The sequence below is a fragment of the Symsagittifera roscoffensis genome, chromosome 1 (assembly GCF_963678635.1).
Source record: "Symsagittifera roscoffensis chromosome 1, txSymRosc1.1, whole genome shotgun sequence".
Lineage (NCBI taxonomy): Eukaryota > Metazoa > Xenacoelomorpha > Acoela > Convolutidae > Symsagittifera > Symsagittifera roscoffensis.
In genome coordinates this window covers 62,003,246-62,020,619 of record NC_087062.1, presented here as the reverse complement: position 1 = coordinate 62,020,619, position 17,374 = coordinate 62,003,246, and the positions used below count along the sequence as shown (strand labels likewise).

The window sequence follows — 17,374 nt, the reverse complement described above, 5'->3', positions numbered from 1 at the left end:
GGAAGTCCCCAAATGAAGCTGATGTTATTTGTGGGATATTTTCGGTTAATCTACTCCCCCCTCAATGGTGAAAAAAGAAAGATAAGATCAAACCGAGCCTGCTCGAAAATCAGGAGGGAAGCCCTGAATGTCTTGGCTGCAATTAACGGCCAAAAAATGTTTTCTAATTGAAAAATTGACTATAAAATCGAAAAAAGAAAAAGGGTCTATTTAGCATCTAGTATTCTAAAATTAAGACCAAATGACAGGCCTCAATTCAATTTGGAGACACTTGCTCGTATCAGGGCGACGCACTGAATGTTCTGATTGCCCTTTGCAGGGCTGCAATGTTATTTAACAAGCAAATAAATAACTGTTTGTTATGTAAATATTCAACACTTGTTACCTATTTCCAGTGGTTCTTTTGTTTTGGCTTATACGTTATACCTGTATACCTGATTTTGGCTTATTTCAGATTTCGAGATGGGACGCAGAAAGAGCGGAGTTTGGCAGAATTTTTCGGAAATCACCATCGACGGGGTGATTCGAGCAAAATGTGACTTCTGCCAGATGGATCTAGTATCGAATCCAGATCGGATGCAGAAGCGTTGGACAAATGTGCTGCCAACAGCACCGAAAAACATGAAGCTGGGCCGTCTTCGATGAAACAAACGAAACTATCGGTGCCGTCATTTTCAACTTCCAAATCTATGCAACACCAGATCGAGCTACAGGTTACCCGCTACATAGTAGCCTCAAATACAGCATTCCTGCAGGTCGAGAACAAACAGTTCGAAAAGCTTTTTACGATGCTCCGGCCAGGTACAAAAATCCCCAATCGACAGAAAGTTTCCGGCCCGCTCCTGGACGAGCTTTACGGAGAGGAAAAATCAAAAGTAGCGAATTTTGTCAGTGGGTGCAATGCAACGCTGGTACTTGACGGCTGGTCCACAAGATCGAATGACCCTATTATCGGAGTTTCGATCATAACTTCGTCCAAAGTGCTTCTAGTCAATACTGTTGACACCACTGGCCATCCTCACATTATCGATTATCTGGTAGAGCTCTTTCGTGAGCAAGTGGAAATATGCGAGAAAGAGTGGAAAGTCAAAATTACCTGCTTGGTAACCGACAATGCCGCCAATATGAGTGGGCTAAGAAGACGGGTTAAGTCACCAGAAATGCTTTTGCACAGTTACGGGTGTCAAGCCCATTTGATGAATTTATTGGCAAAAGATATTTACCAGGACCAGAAAGTGCTCATCGGCAAAGTGCTCATTGTGGTCAAGCATCTCCGAAACCATCACGAAGAATCCGCTCAAATGAAGAATCTGAACATGCCAAGACCACCCCTGCCTTGCGATACCCGCTGGAATTCGGTCGCAGACACATTGAGGTATTTTCATGATCAGTGGTCAAACATAGTTTTGGTAATCAACACGACGATGAAGAACACAGATCAGATATACAGATTTATGGAGGACGTTCCCTTGAAACGAGCAGTTACCGATTTACTGGAAATTTTTAAACCCATTGGAATCGCTCTCGACAAACTTCAGAGCGACACATGTACAGTTGGCAGTGTCTTCCAAATATGGAACGAAGTATGTGTGGGTTCGCCGGCTGAGTATGCTGAAAAAGTAGCAAAACGTGCAAAAGTCGCTCTCTCTCTCCTGAAATTCTGGCTGCCAGTCTTCTCGACCACAGATATGGTGAAAAGACTTCATCTGTTTGGTGGAAGACTGGGAGAAGGATTGGATTCTCTGACAAGCTTTGTGAGATTGCTGAGTCCCTCGTTGGGGGGATTGCCTCCAGTGCCGGCCTCGAACGGCAATTCTCCACGCTAGGGATGACGTACGGGACATTGAGAACAAGCCTTGGACCGGAGAAGGCCGGGAAACTGGCGTTTTTGTACAGGGAATTGAATTGTTCTTGATCATTCCGAAAAAAAAACAATTTTCTAACAAAAAAACATGTTTTTTATCGTAAATAACCGTTAGTTTGTTATTTATTAAAATAGGTAACATTTTAACAGCCCTGGCCCTTTGACGTCAATGCAGTGTTCTTAGGTTTGAGAAGATTGATCCAACTTTCAGAAATTGAAAAGTTTTCTCATTTTTAAAAAAAATGAAAACCATTCTTCCTTATATTTTTTCAAGTACAAAAAGATGTAATTTCACAAATTGCATAGTATTAAACAGACCATTAACTATTATGCCTAGCTTCATTTTAAAACGATTTCTAAGACCGCGTAAAACACCGCTTACGCATTAATAGCACGAAATAAAAGTCGCGTTAATTATGCCAAATTATCTTTACATCGCCATTAATTTACGAAAAATGATAACAGGTAAAACAGTTTTTTTAATGAGCTCAGGGCAACAACCCTTTTTGGATGATATAAGCAAATTGCGTCAAAATGGTAAGTTGAAAAGTTGAAATTGGCCTAGAGAACGGGAGAAAAAAAACAGTTTACTATTTCAAATTGGCCAAATTAGCTTTCAATTGCCCATAATTTTACGAAAATTGATCACAAGTGAAAGTGTTTTTTTTTGTTTCGAATTTCAAAGAGTATTACTGATTATTTATGCTCGGCTCGGGTGTTTTGTTTTTCAATCGAAAAAACTGGTTTCCTTGAGCCCAAATTAAAAAAAAACTTCAACTGTAAATACTTTTTGCAATTTTATGGTCTAAAAATTGCTAATTTGGCCAATCAGTTAACACACAATTGGGATAGTTAACACGCGATAAATATCGAGTTTGTAACGCGTAAATTGAGGATTATTCCACCTTAGAAACTGTTACAAAAAGAATTGAGGCATGCTATTTTGTCTAGTTAGAACTTTACTATTTGTGAATTATATCTTTTTGTCTTTTGGATAGCGTGTGGAGAATGGTTAAAAGAAAAAAATTGAAAAATTTTCTAATATTTTTGTTGAAATTTTGATCAATGTTTTCAAACCAAAGTCCACTGCATAGACGTTAAAGAGCATAGGCTCAATCAGAGGGTCTTTCTGATATTAGCAATAAGCTGAAAGGCTGGGTTCCAAATCCAATCGAGGCCAGTCCTTCAGTCTTTTGGCCAAAACAGGGACTTTTTAGTGCTTTGGGAGAGCTCGAAAAATCAAGGCTCGAAAAATCAATTTGGTCGACCTAAAAAAAAATGTTCATTTAAGTGAGGTGGGTAACCAAAAACAACCAATTTTCAGCAACTCAGCATCATGTATCTATAGCGTTGAGCAACAACTCTGTAATTTTTTTAGAGGCCGTTTACTTTTATTGGATCTATTTGTACTTGTAACTTTCAAACCTCCAGTCATAAGTCTTAGCAGGTTGCTTTTCCAAATTTAAGCCAGCGGTTAGGTTAAAAAATGACATATTATTGAAATTGAAAGAGAAACAATTGCCGTTACATTTTAGATATCGACTTTCTAAAAAGTAAATAACGCCATCTGCTCCAATTTTGAGAGATGATATATCCCGGTAAACCTCTAGATCTTCTTAATTAATTTTGAGAATCATTGGTAAAGAAACATTAAAATAACCCACAAATCTTGGATGAGATACTAACTAAGTCTGATTTTCATGCAACAAAGAGAGTAATTAAAATCGTGAATGAATTTTATCTTCCTAAGTTTTCTGTACAGACAGCTCAACTTCTGTAAAACGCAATCACTTTAAAAACTTATCACTGAACGTGACAGCAATTACGTATGCGAAATCCCGTGACAGGCCTTAAGATCAGGGGCGGATCTAGGATTTTCTATAGGGGTGGGCAGATTTTCAAAAAAAAAATGTCAATCTTTTTTTTTAGGTCGACCCAATTGATTTTTTGAGCTCTCCCAAATACTATAAATACCCCCCCTCCCATTTTGACCAAATTTTCAAAGCCGCAGGCAAGTTTTTTTTTTAAAAAAAACAGGCCAAAAAAGGCGTTTTTAGGCACTTTTTTGGAAAATGTTGAGCCAAAAATCGCGTTTTTTCGGCGCCCACTCCCCCTTCAAAAGTAACTACATATTGGCGCCGAAGGCGACTTTAGAAAAATTTTAGGGTACCTCACCAAAATAGATATCTCAGAATAGTACAAAGGTGGGACCCTTTGGGTCGGCAGGGTGTCGAATCCCTCAGGGGGGGCGTCCCCCCCCCCCCAAATCCGCTACTGCTTAAGATTGTCGAAAGTCAACACCAAAAACCGCTTGCCATAATGTGGATTGAATAGCTAATTTCCTCGATAGTATATTCTGCACATTGTGAGTCGACTCCGCAAACGTATTCAGCGATTTATGCGTCAACAAGTGAGAGATAGCTGGCACTATTTACAGAGTGTGAACAATTAAGAGCTACAGCAAGAATCAAAAACTTGTGCAGGTTTTAAAAACAGGAGCAGAATCAATGTTTGTGGAATCCATGACACAAATCTTTAATCACAGAGGCGAAGCTATAGGATTAAGAGCATGAGACTCAAAAACTATCAAAAAAGACTTCGAACGTTGTTGCCGTTGAAGAAAGAACTAGAAAACCCAAAAAAAAATCAAAATCAAAAGGTTTTTCACATTAACGTTTATAAAAATTTTTAATAAACTTTTTAGAGAGGTTGAAACTGAACATTCGAAAAAAAACTTGAGGCATAATTTTTATTGATATCACGAACAATATCGGAATGCTGTAGGAAACGGAGGGAAACAAACTATTAGGTAAATAAGCCGACAATTAAAGCCCACAGCTAATCAGCTGAAAATCAACCATACATGTATTGATTGCAAGGTGCTATACAGAACTCGGAAACAAAACCGGAGCTTAATCGACAACCATGAAGCCAAAAAAACATCAGTTAAAAAAGAAATACCGATATTTTACACAGAGGCAAAGCGAGGCTTCGCATCTTTTGCAATACCAAAAACATCGTTGCATAAGCCAGCAGACGGGGAAAGAAAGAAAGAAAACAATGGTGAACTAAAATCTTATGTTATGCCCTTCTAATTTAAAAAAATGCTTTGAAATTTTGACAAATTGCTTTGCAGTTAAGATAAATGAAACCATTGTCGGCCGTTCTTTGCCTCAATTTACAAATTGAACAAAACACAACTTCGCACCACTTGTGATACAAATCAAAAATTAACAGGAAAAGAAATCCACTCATTCAAGAAAACTACACAACTTAAAAAATTCAAAAAGTTGTCGGGAGCCATGTTTTATTTGCGAAAAACACGTCCAGAAACACAATAGACGGCAACTAAGGAAAATTCAAAAAGTAATCAACAATCGGCAACTGAGCCGACAAAACTTAAATAATTTCCCATAGAACTGAAAATATAATTGATGTCATGAAAAAATTTGACTACGAATTCTATTCTGAGAATTTTAGCATTTTACGCAATTCGGAATGAAGCATAAAACTTATGCTTACCTTAAATTGACCCCAAATTAGGTCAATAATCCGATAAAACAAAAGTCGAAATGATTTGAGCCGAATAAAGTTTTAAATCGAAGAAAAAATAAAAACTGCAAAATATACGAATTCAAGGATAGTAAAACTAAAAGCTGCAAGAGTAATTCAAAACACTGAATGCACTTACATTTAAAATTTCGTATAAAAAATCAATTCTACGATGCGTCAACTAAGCCGACAAAACATAAGCAGACGAACTATAGGCTGGCATTTTTTGGAAAAGAATTTTTTTTAGTTTGAAATAGAACACAGTTGCTGAGCAGATTCAAACCCACGACTTCTAATGTTCCAGGCAAATTTTTCACCTTCAATCTAAGTTCCGGGCACGCATAGAAGTATTAAATTCATTTCGAACCAAAATATAAGTGATTCAAGTGCTCTGTTCAACAAAATATTCATGTGAAAAAGCAGTCTATACTCCGCTTTGATAACGTTTCCTAATCACAAGCGTAAATAAAACACCAAAAGCAGCCACATAGGAAGATTTTTGTGAGGAAAATTTTTGGAGTTAATGATCATTGTAGATCGAAAAATACAGAAAATGAAAATCGAGATCTGAAATCCTTTGAAAACATAGATCAAATAATGAAATTTCTAGCTGTTTCGGATCTAATAGAAAGAAGAAATTTTCATCTGAAATGAGCATGCTTTGACAACTATTACTCAAACCAATTTGCAAGCTTTTGATAGATTTGCAACAGTAAAAAAGTGTTCGAAAAAGCCTGTCGCAAAAGTGTCCGAAAAAGTTTCAAAGTTAAAGCCAGTCGACGGCAAAATAAAGCTCACAGAAATAAATTTAGACTGTCCAACAAAAAACATAGCACATTTTTGGCTATAGAAAAACCAAGGAACCCGTAGAGCCATTCGTGAGTTCTATGACATAAAGATGTAAGTAAACGTGATTAAAGCTTGTCGAAAACAAGATAAATCTCACAGAAAAAAAGATAGCCTCTCTAACAAAAAACATAGCATATTTTTGGCTACTGAAAAATAAGGGAACCGTAGAGCCATTCGTGACTTCTATGACTGAAAGATAAACAAATTTGCTGATGCTTTCTAGAAAAATTAAGCGTTAAATGAATTTTCAATAAATCAGAAAAAGAATGCCAGAAAAACAATCAGTCGATGAAAAGAAAGATTTTTTCTACCACATAAGACATAGGAAAATATCATTTTGATGAAATTGATAAAGCATAAAATGGTTACACAGGATACAGGAAAATAATAGGTTACATAATTGTATGAACTCTATTTGAAAGATGATCACCGTATACATCACTTGTATTTTTTTTTGAAAAATACTGGGATCAAAAGATTGAGTAGATTTTGGAGTCAAGGTTTGAACCATTCGCTTTGTCGCAAAGTTAAGAATCACAAAAAAATCGTTTGGAAGTAAAATAATCAAAATCTACAATTTTCTTTAAAAAACTTACTTCTTAAAAAAAATCTTACATTTGATTTGAAATGCTTTACAACATAAAAAAAGCTTTGCTTATTTATGAGAACGATAAAAATTCTGTAAACGGTAACAAGGTGTTAATAGACATTTTGATCCAAGCATATTTGCATGTTTATACTAAATTGTTCTCCAGTTTTGATTTGTTCTTTAGGTGTGCTAATTTTTGGGTTGCACAGCCCGTATGGCTACTCCTGATGATACATTATACATTTATGATTGTTATGTTTTTTGTATTGTGTTTTTCCGTTTTTCCTCAATTTTTTCCCAGACAGCTGAAATAAATTAAGGATTTCTTATTTGGTACAGTTTCAAACTCAGAAGTTGAGAAGTCTCTTCGCATTTGTGAATACTTATTCCACTCATAATATCAATTTAACCTTTCTGCCCAAGTTTTTTGAAACGGTTTTACCTGCATCCAAAGGAACATATGTTTGTATAATCTGGTAAACACCAAAAATTTCACATTTATGTAGAAAAACTGCTCTACTTTAGTTTACGTATAATCTGATGTAGTACTATTGCATATTATAAAATGTCGGGCGCAGCTTTTTTAAGAGCTAGATTCTATATTTCTCCACTTTTATTGAACAGCTATGTAAAAAAAAAATTACCGATTCATTATAAAGCCTCACATGTGATAATTTATCTGCTAGTACCACCAAGCCGAACCTTGCACCACTGGCAATAGATGAGAAAAAAACATCGCACATTGAGAAAACGTTAATAAAGCATTAACTAGTCTAGCAGAACTGTTTTACATCCGAACCATTTCCAAACCATCCTTTAACCTGTCCGTGTACCGTCTTACAAAAAATTACAAGGTTAATCAGTTAATCAGGGGGCTGATTTTCAAAAGAAAACCATATTTTGCCAAAACTTTTTGTGCCGCGAGCGAGTTTTAGTTTTTGAAAAAATAAGCTAAAACGCCGTTTTTGTGCACTTTTCGGTGCGCGTTGTCCGCTCAAAACTAGTATATTTTGACAAAAAATACTACCCTTTAGAACAAATTTAGTATCGGTTAGCTAAAAATGAATGTTACACAATGATACCAAAGGACCCTTTGAGCGGTGAAGGGGTCAAATCTCTGCAAGCTAAGGCGCGAAATCTCCTTGTTTTAACCCTTAATGGTGTTTCCAGCGGAAAATTTAGAGACAACCATCTTATTGATACTGCGATTGAACACCAATCAAATTTATCTGAAAGACATTCACAGTTGAAAAAATTTTGTTTTGACTTCTAAACTTGAATTAAAAATCAAAAAAAAAATTAGAAAAAAAATTTATAAGAAACATTTTTCAAGCTTCTTTGAAACTGCAGTAAATTATTTTCCTAAAGCAATTGCTATGCTAATAAATAGATTAAATTTCAAGCAAATCTAGTTTTACTACCAGAACTGGAAAAAGACATATAAAATGTCAATGTCAAACTTTTGGGTACTTTTTATGGCATTTTTACCCATTTTTACTTGAAAGAATTTGATTTCGCGAGGAAAAAAAAACACTCAAAAACCCTCACAAATCTTAATACACGGTCGAGAAAATGCAAACAATGTAATTAGGCAATAAAAGACTATTAGGCCGCTAGAAACTGGAAGACTGAAATTGCTAACAGAGGCGAAGCGAAGCTTCGCACCTTTTATAATACAGCAAACACACAAAAAACATAAGTAAAAAAAATAGATAAAGTTGGAAAAAAACTAAGCGAAAAAAAACTAGGCGGACTTGCTATACTGATGCGGCACTTTGCCCAAAACCTTAGTTGTTTTTCTACTAAATTAAGTGAGAAGAGTAGAACATTTTAAGATGATCAATTTTCCCGAGGAGATAAAATTTATGGAGTCGCCGCTTCTGCAGAAACCATTATCGCAACCGGTTCTTTCAATTGAACTTTTCATCTCAGATTTGATTGAGTATATTTTCAGAAAACTTGAAAAGTTTCAAAAACGGCCAAAAGTTCTAAAAAAATCATCGAAAAGATTTCCAAAATCCATGAATTTTCCTGCAAAGAGCAAGTTGTGGCTGGAGAAGATTCCCAAAACCGGGTTTCTCGATTGGACTCGTAGTTTTCGCGTAAAATCATAAAACTTCCAAAATCTGTCAAGTTTCAAAACGTTGACTTGTTTGAAGGCCATAACTTTTTTTTAGATAAATGAGGCATAGCCAATTTTAAAGGTAGACTTTCAACATTCTGTTGGTTTGATTAAAACTATGATATTAGATGTGGCAGGATAGTTAGCGAGACAATACCAGAAAACGGTCAACAAATCAAAGATTTGACTATCCGATAATCATAGCGATTTGTGTAAATAAATAGGGCGTAGCCGCTTATGTCGAAAGTATTGACGCAACCCAAAATTTTGATTGAACTCAAAATTTTAGATTTGGAAGGGTAGTTCTCAAGAAAAGTCAAATTTAAAAAAAACGGTCAAAAATCAAAATTTTGACTTTTTTTGAGGGCCATAACATTTAGAGTCAAAAAGCGATTGCGCGTAGTGACATAACTAAATGAGCTTCCCACAATCCGTTTTTTGAACTGAACCAAAAATCTCAGACATCGCAGGGATTTTTCGAGAATATTCAAGTTTAAAAAAAAAGGTCAAAAAACAAAACATTCGACTGTTCCCAGTGCGATAAAAGTTTGTGTAAAAAGTTTGGTGAGTAGGCGCTAAGGCAGGAGAGCTTCCCACTATCCGTTACGTCTATTGCGTCCACCATATCAGATTTAGGAGGTTAGTTTTCGAAAAAAGTCAAAAAGATTAACTAAACTGTCAAAAATCAAAATTTTGACTATTTCGAAGGGCATTTACTTATGCGTAAAAAAAACTGGGCGTAGCCGCTTATGCAGGGGATTTTTTGCAAAACCGTTCTTTTCATTGAAACTAAAAAATCATATCTGAAAGTTTTCGAGTGAACGGAACAAATCAAAACTAAGGGTCAACTTTTCCCTCAGACTTTTTCGAAGGATGTAGACGTTAAGGTAAAATAAAAAGAAATTCTATGGTAGTATGCAGGCAAATAAGGAGTAGGCCGTCTTTGAATTAATACCTTTTTTTTTTTAAAAATCAGCAGAAGTTTCGGACAAACTCTAAAACTTTTGCAGAAAACGAAAAAAATTTCCTAAACGAAACAAACTGATTGGTTAATATATAACCGACTTGAATAGTGAGGATGGGAGTATTAAAAATGAATTCTTTTAAACAACCCCTAATTAAGTCATTAAGCCAACAAAAAACGGGCCGAAATAACTTGGTCCGAGAATTTTTTTTCAGCGAAACAACATAAAATGAAGAAGGAAGCACGAAGTCAAGGTAAGTAAAAGAGTACATCAACTACTAAAATCAAAAATACAAGTAGCAAAAAATGATTCCAAGATGTGCAAACTGAGCCAACAACAGATAAGCAGTAAAATAATTTGCCGACAATTTTATTTGAAACAGAATATTGCCCATTTGAAAAAAAAACAAGTCCAGGTCAGATTCGAAACCGAACCCAGGACTTTTGCTGTCCCAGGCATATTCGTATTCTCCAGGCTAAGTTGGCCAGGAACGCTACAATTTTTGAATAGATTTTGAAACATGGTACCATTAGAGATGATTCCAGACGAGTCCTGTGAAGTTATTTACGGGAAAGAAGTTTAGTACCAATAGCAATACCCTTACCTACAAACTAAAATAACATAATGACACTATTCGTGATTAACCTGCATTCATCATAGAAAATTCGGATCGTCATATATTAGGAAAAAAGTACAAATTTTATAAAAACAATTTGCTTTCAAAAGGGGACAAGATAAGAAATTTATTTTTCGATTTGCTTTTTTTTTCATAGCATTTATTCTTTATCCGAAGTAATTACAGTAATAGCGATTCGATTGATCTGCTCTTCTGCTTTGGCTACTTAGTGGAAGTTGCAAACAGTTTTTTTCCTTAACTCAACAGAAATTTTTTTACTGCCAGTCAAATGGCAACTGACGAAGCTTCAATTTGATACATCACTAGGACTCATGACATTCATTTGTATTACCTGACTTTGCTGGACAAAAATCGGCTAAAAGTGCATTCCTACAGCTCCAACAAAGCAGCACTTTCAAACTAAGGAGCACTTTGGTATTTGGATAACCCAGGGAAACGTTCACGGGTTGTAACAATTTTTGTATGCAGGTGATGAGCATGATAAAATACAGCTCCAGATTGCCCTAATAGTGTTAATAACAATCAACGATGTTTTAAGCTTAAGCCAGGCTGAGCTTAGAACCATTTGGAAAAGCTGTGCTTAACACCATTTCCGATACAAAAATGAAAGAGTATGATTAAAAGCAAACTAACAACTGAAAAAAAAACTTGGAAAAAGTAATTTTTGTCAAAAAGTTCAAAAGAAAAGCTGAGAGACAAAAGCTACCGGGAAAAAATGTATCTAGAAGCTCTAAACAGAGCTTTCGAAAGGCTAAAAAGAAATCGAACTTTTCTGAGGGATCGCACACGGCAAAAATAACAGACACGAATGTCTGAAATAGTCGAAAACTTTCAATTAGCACAAAAAACAGGTCCCGACTAGAATCGAACTTCCGAGATTTGTCGTCTCGAGCATAGTTGTTATTACTACAACAAATGCACAGAATAATCCTTGAATTTAATACGAAAAAAAACTTTTTAATGAAAAAAAAATCAAAAAATAAGGGAAAAAATCTGACTATGAAACAAGGTACCGCTAGAGAAGATGAGTCCAGACGTCCATATGAGTCCTGTGAACAAACTTATTTACGGGAAAAACGTCAGTAAATTATGTCTTTTTGGAGTTTCCTCAAAACTGAATAGAAAACTAAAAATTGAAAAAACAATCAACTTTTTAAAAAAAAGAAACTTCAAATTTTTTTTTTACTAGTTTTCACTGCTTAAATTGAATTATGAGCCAATTATTAGCCAGTGCACTTGCTCGCTTCATTCGTTAGAAATTAGACTTCAAACCAGTTTTTCTCGATGTCAAACCGGTTTTTCTTGATGTTGAGGAACTTTTCGGAAATTTTTTAGATCTCAAAAGGCTTTAACATGATATATCAGCCGACCCATTCCAATAAGAAACTGCGGTGCCTGATTGTACCTGGAAAAACTCTAAAATACACCCGCAAGACAAACTTCCTCCCTGCTTTCAGAGGTTGGAACTGGAAAATTTCTACTATAAAAAGACGATTCGATGCGCTGATAGTTTTAGTTACATTTTCAAGGTAGATTACTCGCAAGCTAAATTAGAAAAAGCTCAGGAAAATATAAATATATATTAAGTAACATACTTCACATATATGCAGAGCAATAAGAAGTATAATGACCTATAAAGAGCTTATTTAAAGCCTGTTTAATCTTCATCATTACATCGCCGGTTTGACTGGCACGATTCTGATCAAAAACAAAAAACTCATCCAAAATAGGAAAATCAAATTGCAGTACAAGTAGCGTCAAAAATTACGACCTCAGTTATCCTCGCTTCAGAAAATCAGAAACGTTTTTTTTTCCTAATTTTGCTGCCATTTTTTGAGAGGGGACTCAGGTTTCAAGCAATAACTAATCAAATTTTATCAATGTAACTGTTAACTCATATTTTAGTCACTGTAATGACGAAAAAGCCCATCTCTTCGAGAGCTTTTGTGAGGAGCTCTACAAAGATATTCAGACCAGTTATTCTCGACAGGTTTCCCTGTCAAAAAATATTTTTGAAATAGAATTCGCAGTTCAGGAACGTTTTTCATAATAAACATTGAAGGCCTACGATTGGCTTTTTAGAGGTAGTTGAAACTGCGCCAAAACATTCACCAAACGTTTTAAATTTTTACCACACTTTTTAGTGGTCAAAAACAAAAAATAATCAAGATCATTTTACTGGCACTCATTTTTCACTCCAGCTAAGTAAACTATGCCAAAACACATATGACACAATTTTTATTTGAAATTAAAATCAAATTTAGCTTTTATTACAAAACTTAAAAATAAATTAAATTTGTATCTACTTAACAACACCCCTTCAAAGCTGCTGAATAAAAATGTATTTGAAGAACATACGGCTCATTATCTCAACCATATTTTCAAAAGCCTCATCTTTCGCTAATTGTGTCAATCAAAAACCCCTTTTAAGCTTTTAAAAAGACAGCAATCAAAGGAATCCATCTATTTTTATATGAGTGAAAATGTATTTTGAATCACTCAATCCATAAAATAACGGCAGAGCATTTTTAAACTAGAAAGATGAAAAAACGCCAAAATTTGTGGGAGTAGGTGTGTTGTTATATAGATTCAATATAAAAAAACACTAAGTGTCAACTTTCATCGGTACCAACTGAAATAACTTCGACTTTGAACAAACTTCGGTTGTTTTAGCACCGTGAGACTCTGAATCCAGTTGGTCTTTCGGATTGTAAAGCATTTCAGTTTCTATCTCCAGGATTGAATTGACGTAACTCTCCGAAGAAAGTTCTCGGAGAATACTGTTAATGTTGCCGCTTTTCGTAAGCTCCGGTGGTAATATCAGGTCTTTCAAATAACACAAAGAATCATTCGAAACTTCAGTTTTAATGATAATCTGATAATTTACGAAGTCGTAAAACACTTTCATTGAAGTTTTGTTCAATTTCGGGTGAATTAAATTTAATGGCTTGGCAGAATGTGCGTCCAATATTGGCTGGTAATCCCCTAAAAACTCGTAACTATTAGAAGGGTCGTGATAAGTGTCTTGATGATCAGGATAGATTTGGTTACTACTGTAAACAGAATTCGTACTTGCACTTACACCTTGCCAAAACCATAACCTCTCGACTACAAGGTAAATTGTGAGAAAACAAGCGAATAAACCCAAGAATGCGGACACAGCGATTATAGAAATAAGGCGCACTTTTTGGGCCAAAGTATGATCTGTTGAACTGGATTCTAAGTCTCCGATGACTAATGGTTTCTGATAATTGACACTAGAACTGGGGTTGGTACTGTTTGATGAAAGCATGTTTTGAATTGAGCTCTGAGTTGTCAGAGATGGTGACTTCAATAATGAGTGGGGGCTAATGCTCGTTCGAACAAAAGTGTCATAATTTGAGGTTCTGCTGCAGTAAGTTGGAAACTGAGTTTCTCCAAACTCGTGCGAATCAGAGTAACTCAAGTCACATTTGGACTTACTAATTGGCGCCATCAAGGAGAAGCTGTTATTGTTGCAGTTATTGCAGCTTTTGATCAAGGACTTGTTTGAAAGGTTTTCTTTCAAAGTGTAGAGACATGAACAGTTTCTTGCCATTTGAGGGGTCAGCGGAGGGTTCAAATTAGCGGATAATGACAATCCGTAAGGAGCTATCATCTTGCTAGCTAAGCTATTCACACTCCTTTGATTTTTTTCAATTGGGATCTGTTTAGAGCCCAATTTTGTAACGCTACCTGTGTAATGATTAGGTAAAGTAGTAGTACCTATTAAGGTTTTACTAGTCATTGAAACGTTCGTTGTAGCCGAGAATAGACCCCTAGTGGTAGCGTTACAAGATCTATGTAAACTGTTCGCGTTGTTTAATGTAACATAAGTATCAATTAATCCGTTACACGATTTCTGCAGAAAGGGCGCAGGAACTGAGCTGGCATTTTTTCCCGCTAAATTTGCCTTCTTTTCTGTTTCTAAGCCGCCAATAATTTCCTCATTTCTGTGTCTAATGGAGTTGATTAAGTCCATTGTTGTCAAATGGCAAAACGTGTAAATCAAATTATACCAAGAAATTATTCAAGAGATATTCTGCGAACAAGTTTTCTAAATTTAATTGCGGACAACCGTCAGAAGATGAACAGGGTATAAACAAGGTCCATACAAACCTTTTTACAATTAGGGTCAAAGTTAGGACCTTCTAATGACAAAAGAAAACATCTTGAGAGGACGTAAATATGGCAAGGAGTTGGTAGAAACGAAAAAAGTCCCAACATTCACGGAGAAAAGTAATGAACAACACAGAGAATAAAAACAATATATCGATCAATTTGGGATGATAAGGTGAGAATAAAGTGAAAACTTGTGCTTCTGGGAAGTTAAAAGCAACCCAATTGGGAGAAAACAAAGAGAAGTAGAGCTCGAGGATAAGATTTTTAACTAAAGACGCTTGACTCGTTTCTGGACTAACACCACATCGCAATTGCGAAAAGCGCAAATTGATTTCTGATACTTAAAACAAAAAGTAATCCTTCTTGTTAGAGTAATGCTCTCAACTTTAAGCCAAAGATGTCTTCGGGGTGAAAAATAGCCGAAGGATATAATTAACAGATTGATTGGATCTCACCTTGTTTCCTTATTGTCCCTTTTCCCGATTTGAAAGAAACTGAAACTAAGAAATTCAATTCAAGGCGTTTTTTCTCAACAAAGTATAGTTTTTGTGAAGGCGCGTAAGACATCAAAGGAATTCGATCAAACAGGCGTTGATCAGATATTGTCTCGCAATTGACTCAATTTCAATTGATAGTTTGTTGTTTCTACTCGCAATTCAAAAAATGTGATTGTTTATTTGTCTCCGAATTAAGAGCAGGCTTTGGGGGAAACCAAAGGAGAGGCAAGAAGTAAAGCCACTGGCGCTGCAAGTGAACAAAGCGGTGGCTGGCGGATGCTCAGACGAAATAAACTGACGCTTGAAAGCCGAAAAGGGTTTTAAATATTAATCAGGCAAACAGCCAGTGTCGTTTGAAAGGTCATTTTCATCAAGGCAGGTGCGAGATTTATGCTGGGGATGAGACCGTGCAACAGAAAAGATAAGATTGACAAAGTTCTTTTCAGACTCGAGAAAGTTTCATCACAAATAAAGGGGACAGGATTTAATTTAATGCAACACGCCAGTAAATTGAGAAGGTGCCACTTTGAAAGTAATTCCAAAACTACTGTCACATCTAATTGGAAAAAATCAAATATATCCCAATCGAAAGTAAAAACTAATATCAAATCAATATACCATTTATTAAGAATCTTGCACTTAATTTATGCACAATTCTAGTGATAAATAGCAGAATTGTTTATTGTTTTTCGCTTTTCTTTGTTCGCCCGCTGACCATCCCAATGAATGGAGATCAAAGCGGAAAAAGGCGTGAAAAATTGATGAAGATTGTCTTAGAAGTGTTTGGCTGAACAAAGATGTGGCAAACGAACCAGACAATAGAGACTCCAGCCATCCATAACGCCAATTCACCCGGTCACGTCCAAAATTGGGATTTATGGAAAAGGCGCCCTGAAATTACACAAGTAGTGAACAGAATGAAGGAAGGCGTTAAATTATTGAACCACAGCAACCATACCATGATTGATTATTGTTGTCTCTATCATCGGACCTTAACAAAATGGACGACAAAAAACCTAGCTACCTGTTTATTTTGTTTTCTACCTATTATCAGCATGATGTTAAATTAGTAAATTTGCAAAAGCTAACTCAGTTCTCCCTTTCCAATTCCCAAAAGATTTGAAGCAAACTTACAAGGCCTGTTTGATTGAATCCTTTTTTATAACAAGACATATTTGACTTAAAGGCGTATTTTAGTCGCCTTAGTTCCACCATGATTGTAACAGGTAGCAAAGATTGAGTTCTACCATTTTGCCAGGCAGCTAATTTGTGATTCGATGGAGGTTCTTAGCGCCAACATGAATCTGCGACAGTAATCCGAGAATAAAAGACACTTGCAGAATATTTGAATACGCATTCCTTCAGATTAACGCAAAAGATTTGAAAAAGGTTTGAAAATTTAACTTTTTTGTTCGATCAAACGTCATAAGTATTCAGATGAGGATACTTATGTTGACTTTCCATTTGACAGGCACAGGTCAAATAGATAATTTGTGGCGTGTTTAGAATATAAAAAAGGTGAAAAACAATGGATAAATAGATGGTATCTTACGGTTAATCGATAGTCTTCTGTAGAAATTTGGTGTCACGGATGAGACAGTGAAAATCATTCCTAAATCAGTTTAGCCGACAGAATTTCAATTAATCCCAAGTAACGGCCTTGTGATACTGATAAGATAAATAGGTCACTAAATCAAAGGCTGAACAACTAGGGCTGATCACGTGGAAATATGAAGAGGTAGTTTGATCACACGCAATTGAAGGGGGCTAACCGGTTTAAAAATGATCAACAGCTGGTCAAAAAGCAACATGACATTTGGTATTGTTTGTAGTTACATAAACTGTCAAGATCCATAGACCTTGCTCGAAGCCGAGTAATAAACAAAAACCATATTGTATGCACATTAAGTACTTCAGTCAGCCACATTTTCTAGTTGAATAAATGTAACCATTGGGAGATATTTCAAAGCAATTTTTGAGGCCATTTATTTTTCAAAAAAGATTTCAAAAATGTTTGACCATTCGATTGAAAAGAAAACAAATGCAAGACAAAAATTAACTGTCTTTCAACAAATCAAGCGTAAAACATTAGCAATAAAATCCATATTTTCTGCCTCAGAATAAAAAAACTGCAATCAAAAGATTCCACATGCTGATCA

At 35.6% G+C, this 17,374-nt stretch overlaps 3 protein-coding genes across 3 annotated transcripts in view; 2 read left to right on the top strand and 1 right to left on the bottom strand.

The window, feature by feature from the left end:
• Positions 1–17,374, top strand: part of LOC134846936 (zinc finger FYVE domain-containing protein 1-like) — a 436,861-nt gene that overhangs the window by 330,560 nt on the left and 88,927 nt on the right. The gene's annotated exons all lie outside the window — the stretch shown is intronic.
• LOC134839076 (uncharacterized) lies at positions 690–1,826 on the top strand. Its single transcript, XM_063854495.1, has one exon. The coding sequence runs from the start codon at positions 690–692 to the stop codon at positions 1,824–1,826; it is 1,137 nt and encodes a 378-aa protein (XP_063710565.1).
• Positions 13,100–17,074, bottom strand: LOC134856872 (uncharacterized). The gene is made up of 2 exons (XM_063873166.1): positions 16,768–17,074; positions 13,100–16,106 (listed from the first exon to the last, which is right to left on the bottom strand). Exon 2 carries the CDS (start codon positions 14,576–14,578, stop codon positions 13,184–13,186), a length of 1,395 nt encoding a protein of 464 aa, XP_063729236.1. The 5' UTR covers positions 14,579–16,106; positions 16,768–17,074; the 3' UTR covers positions 13,100–13,183.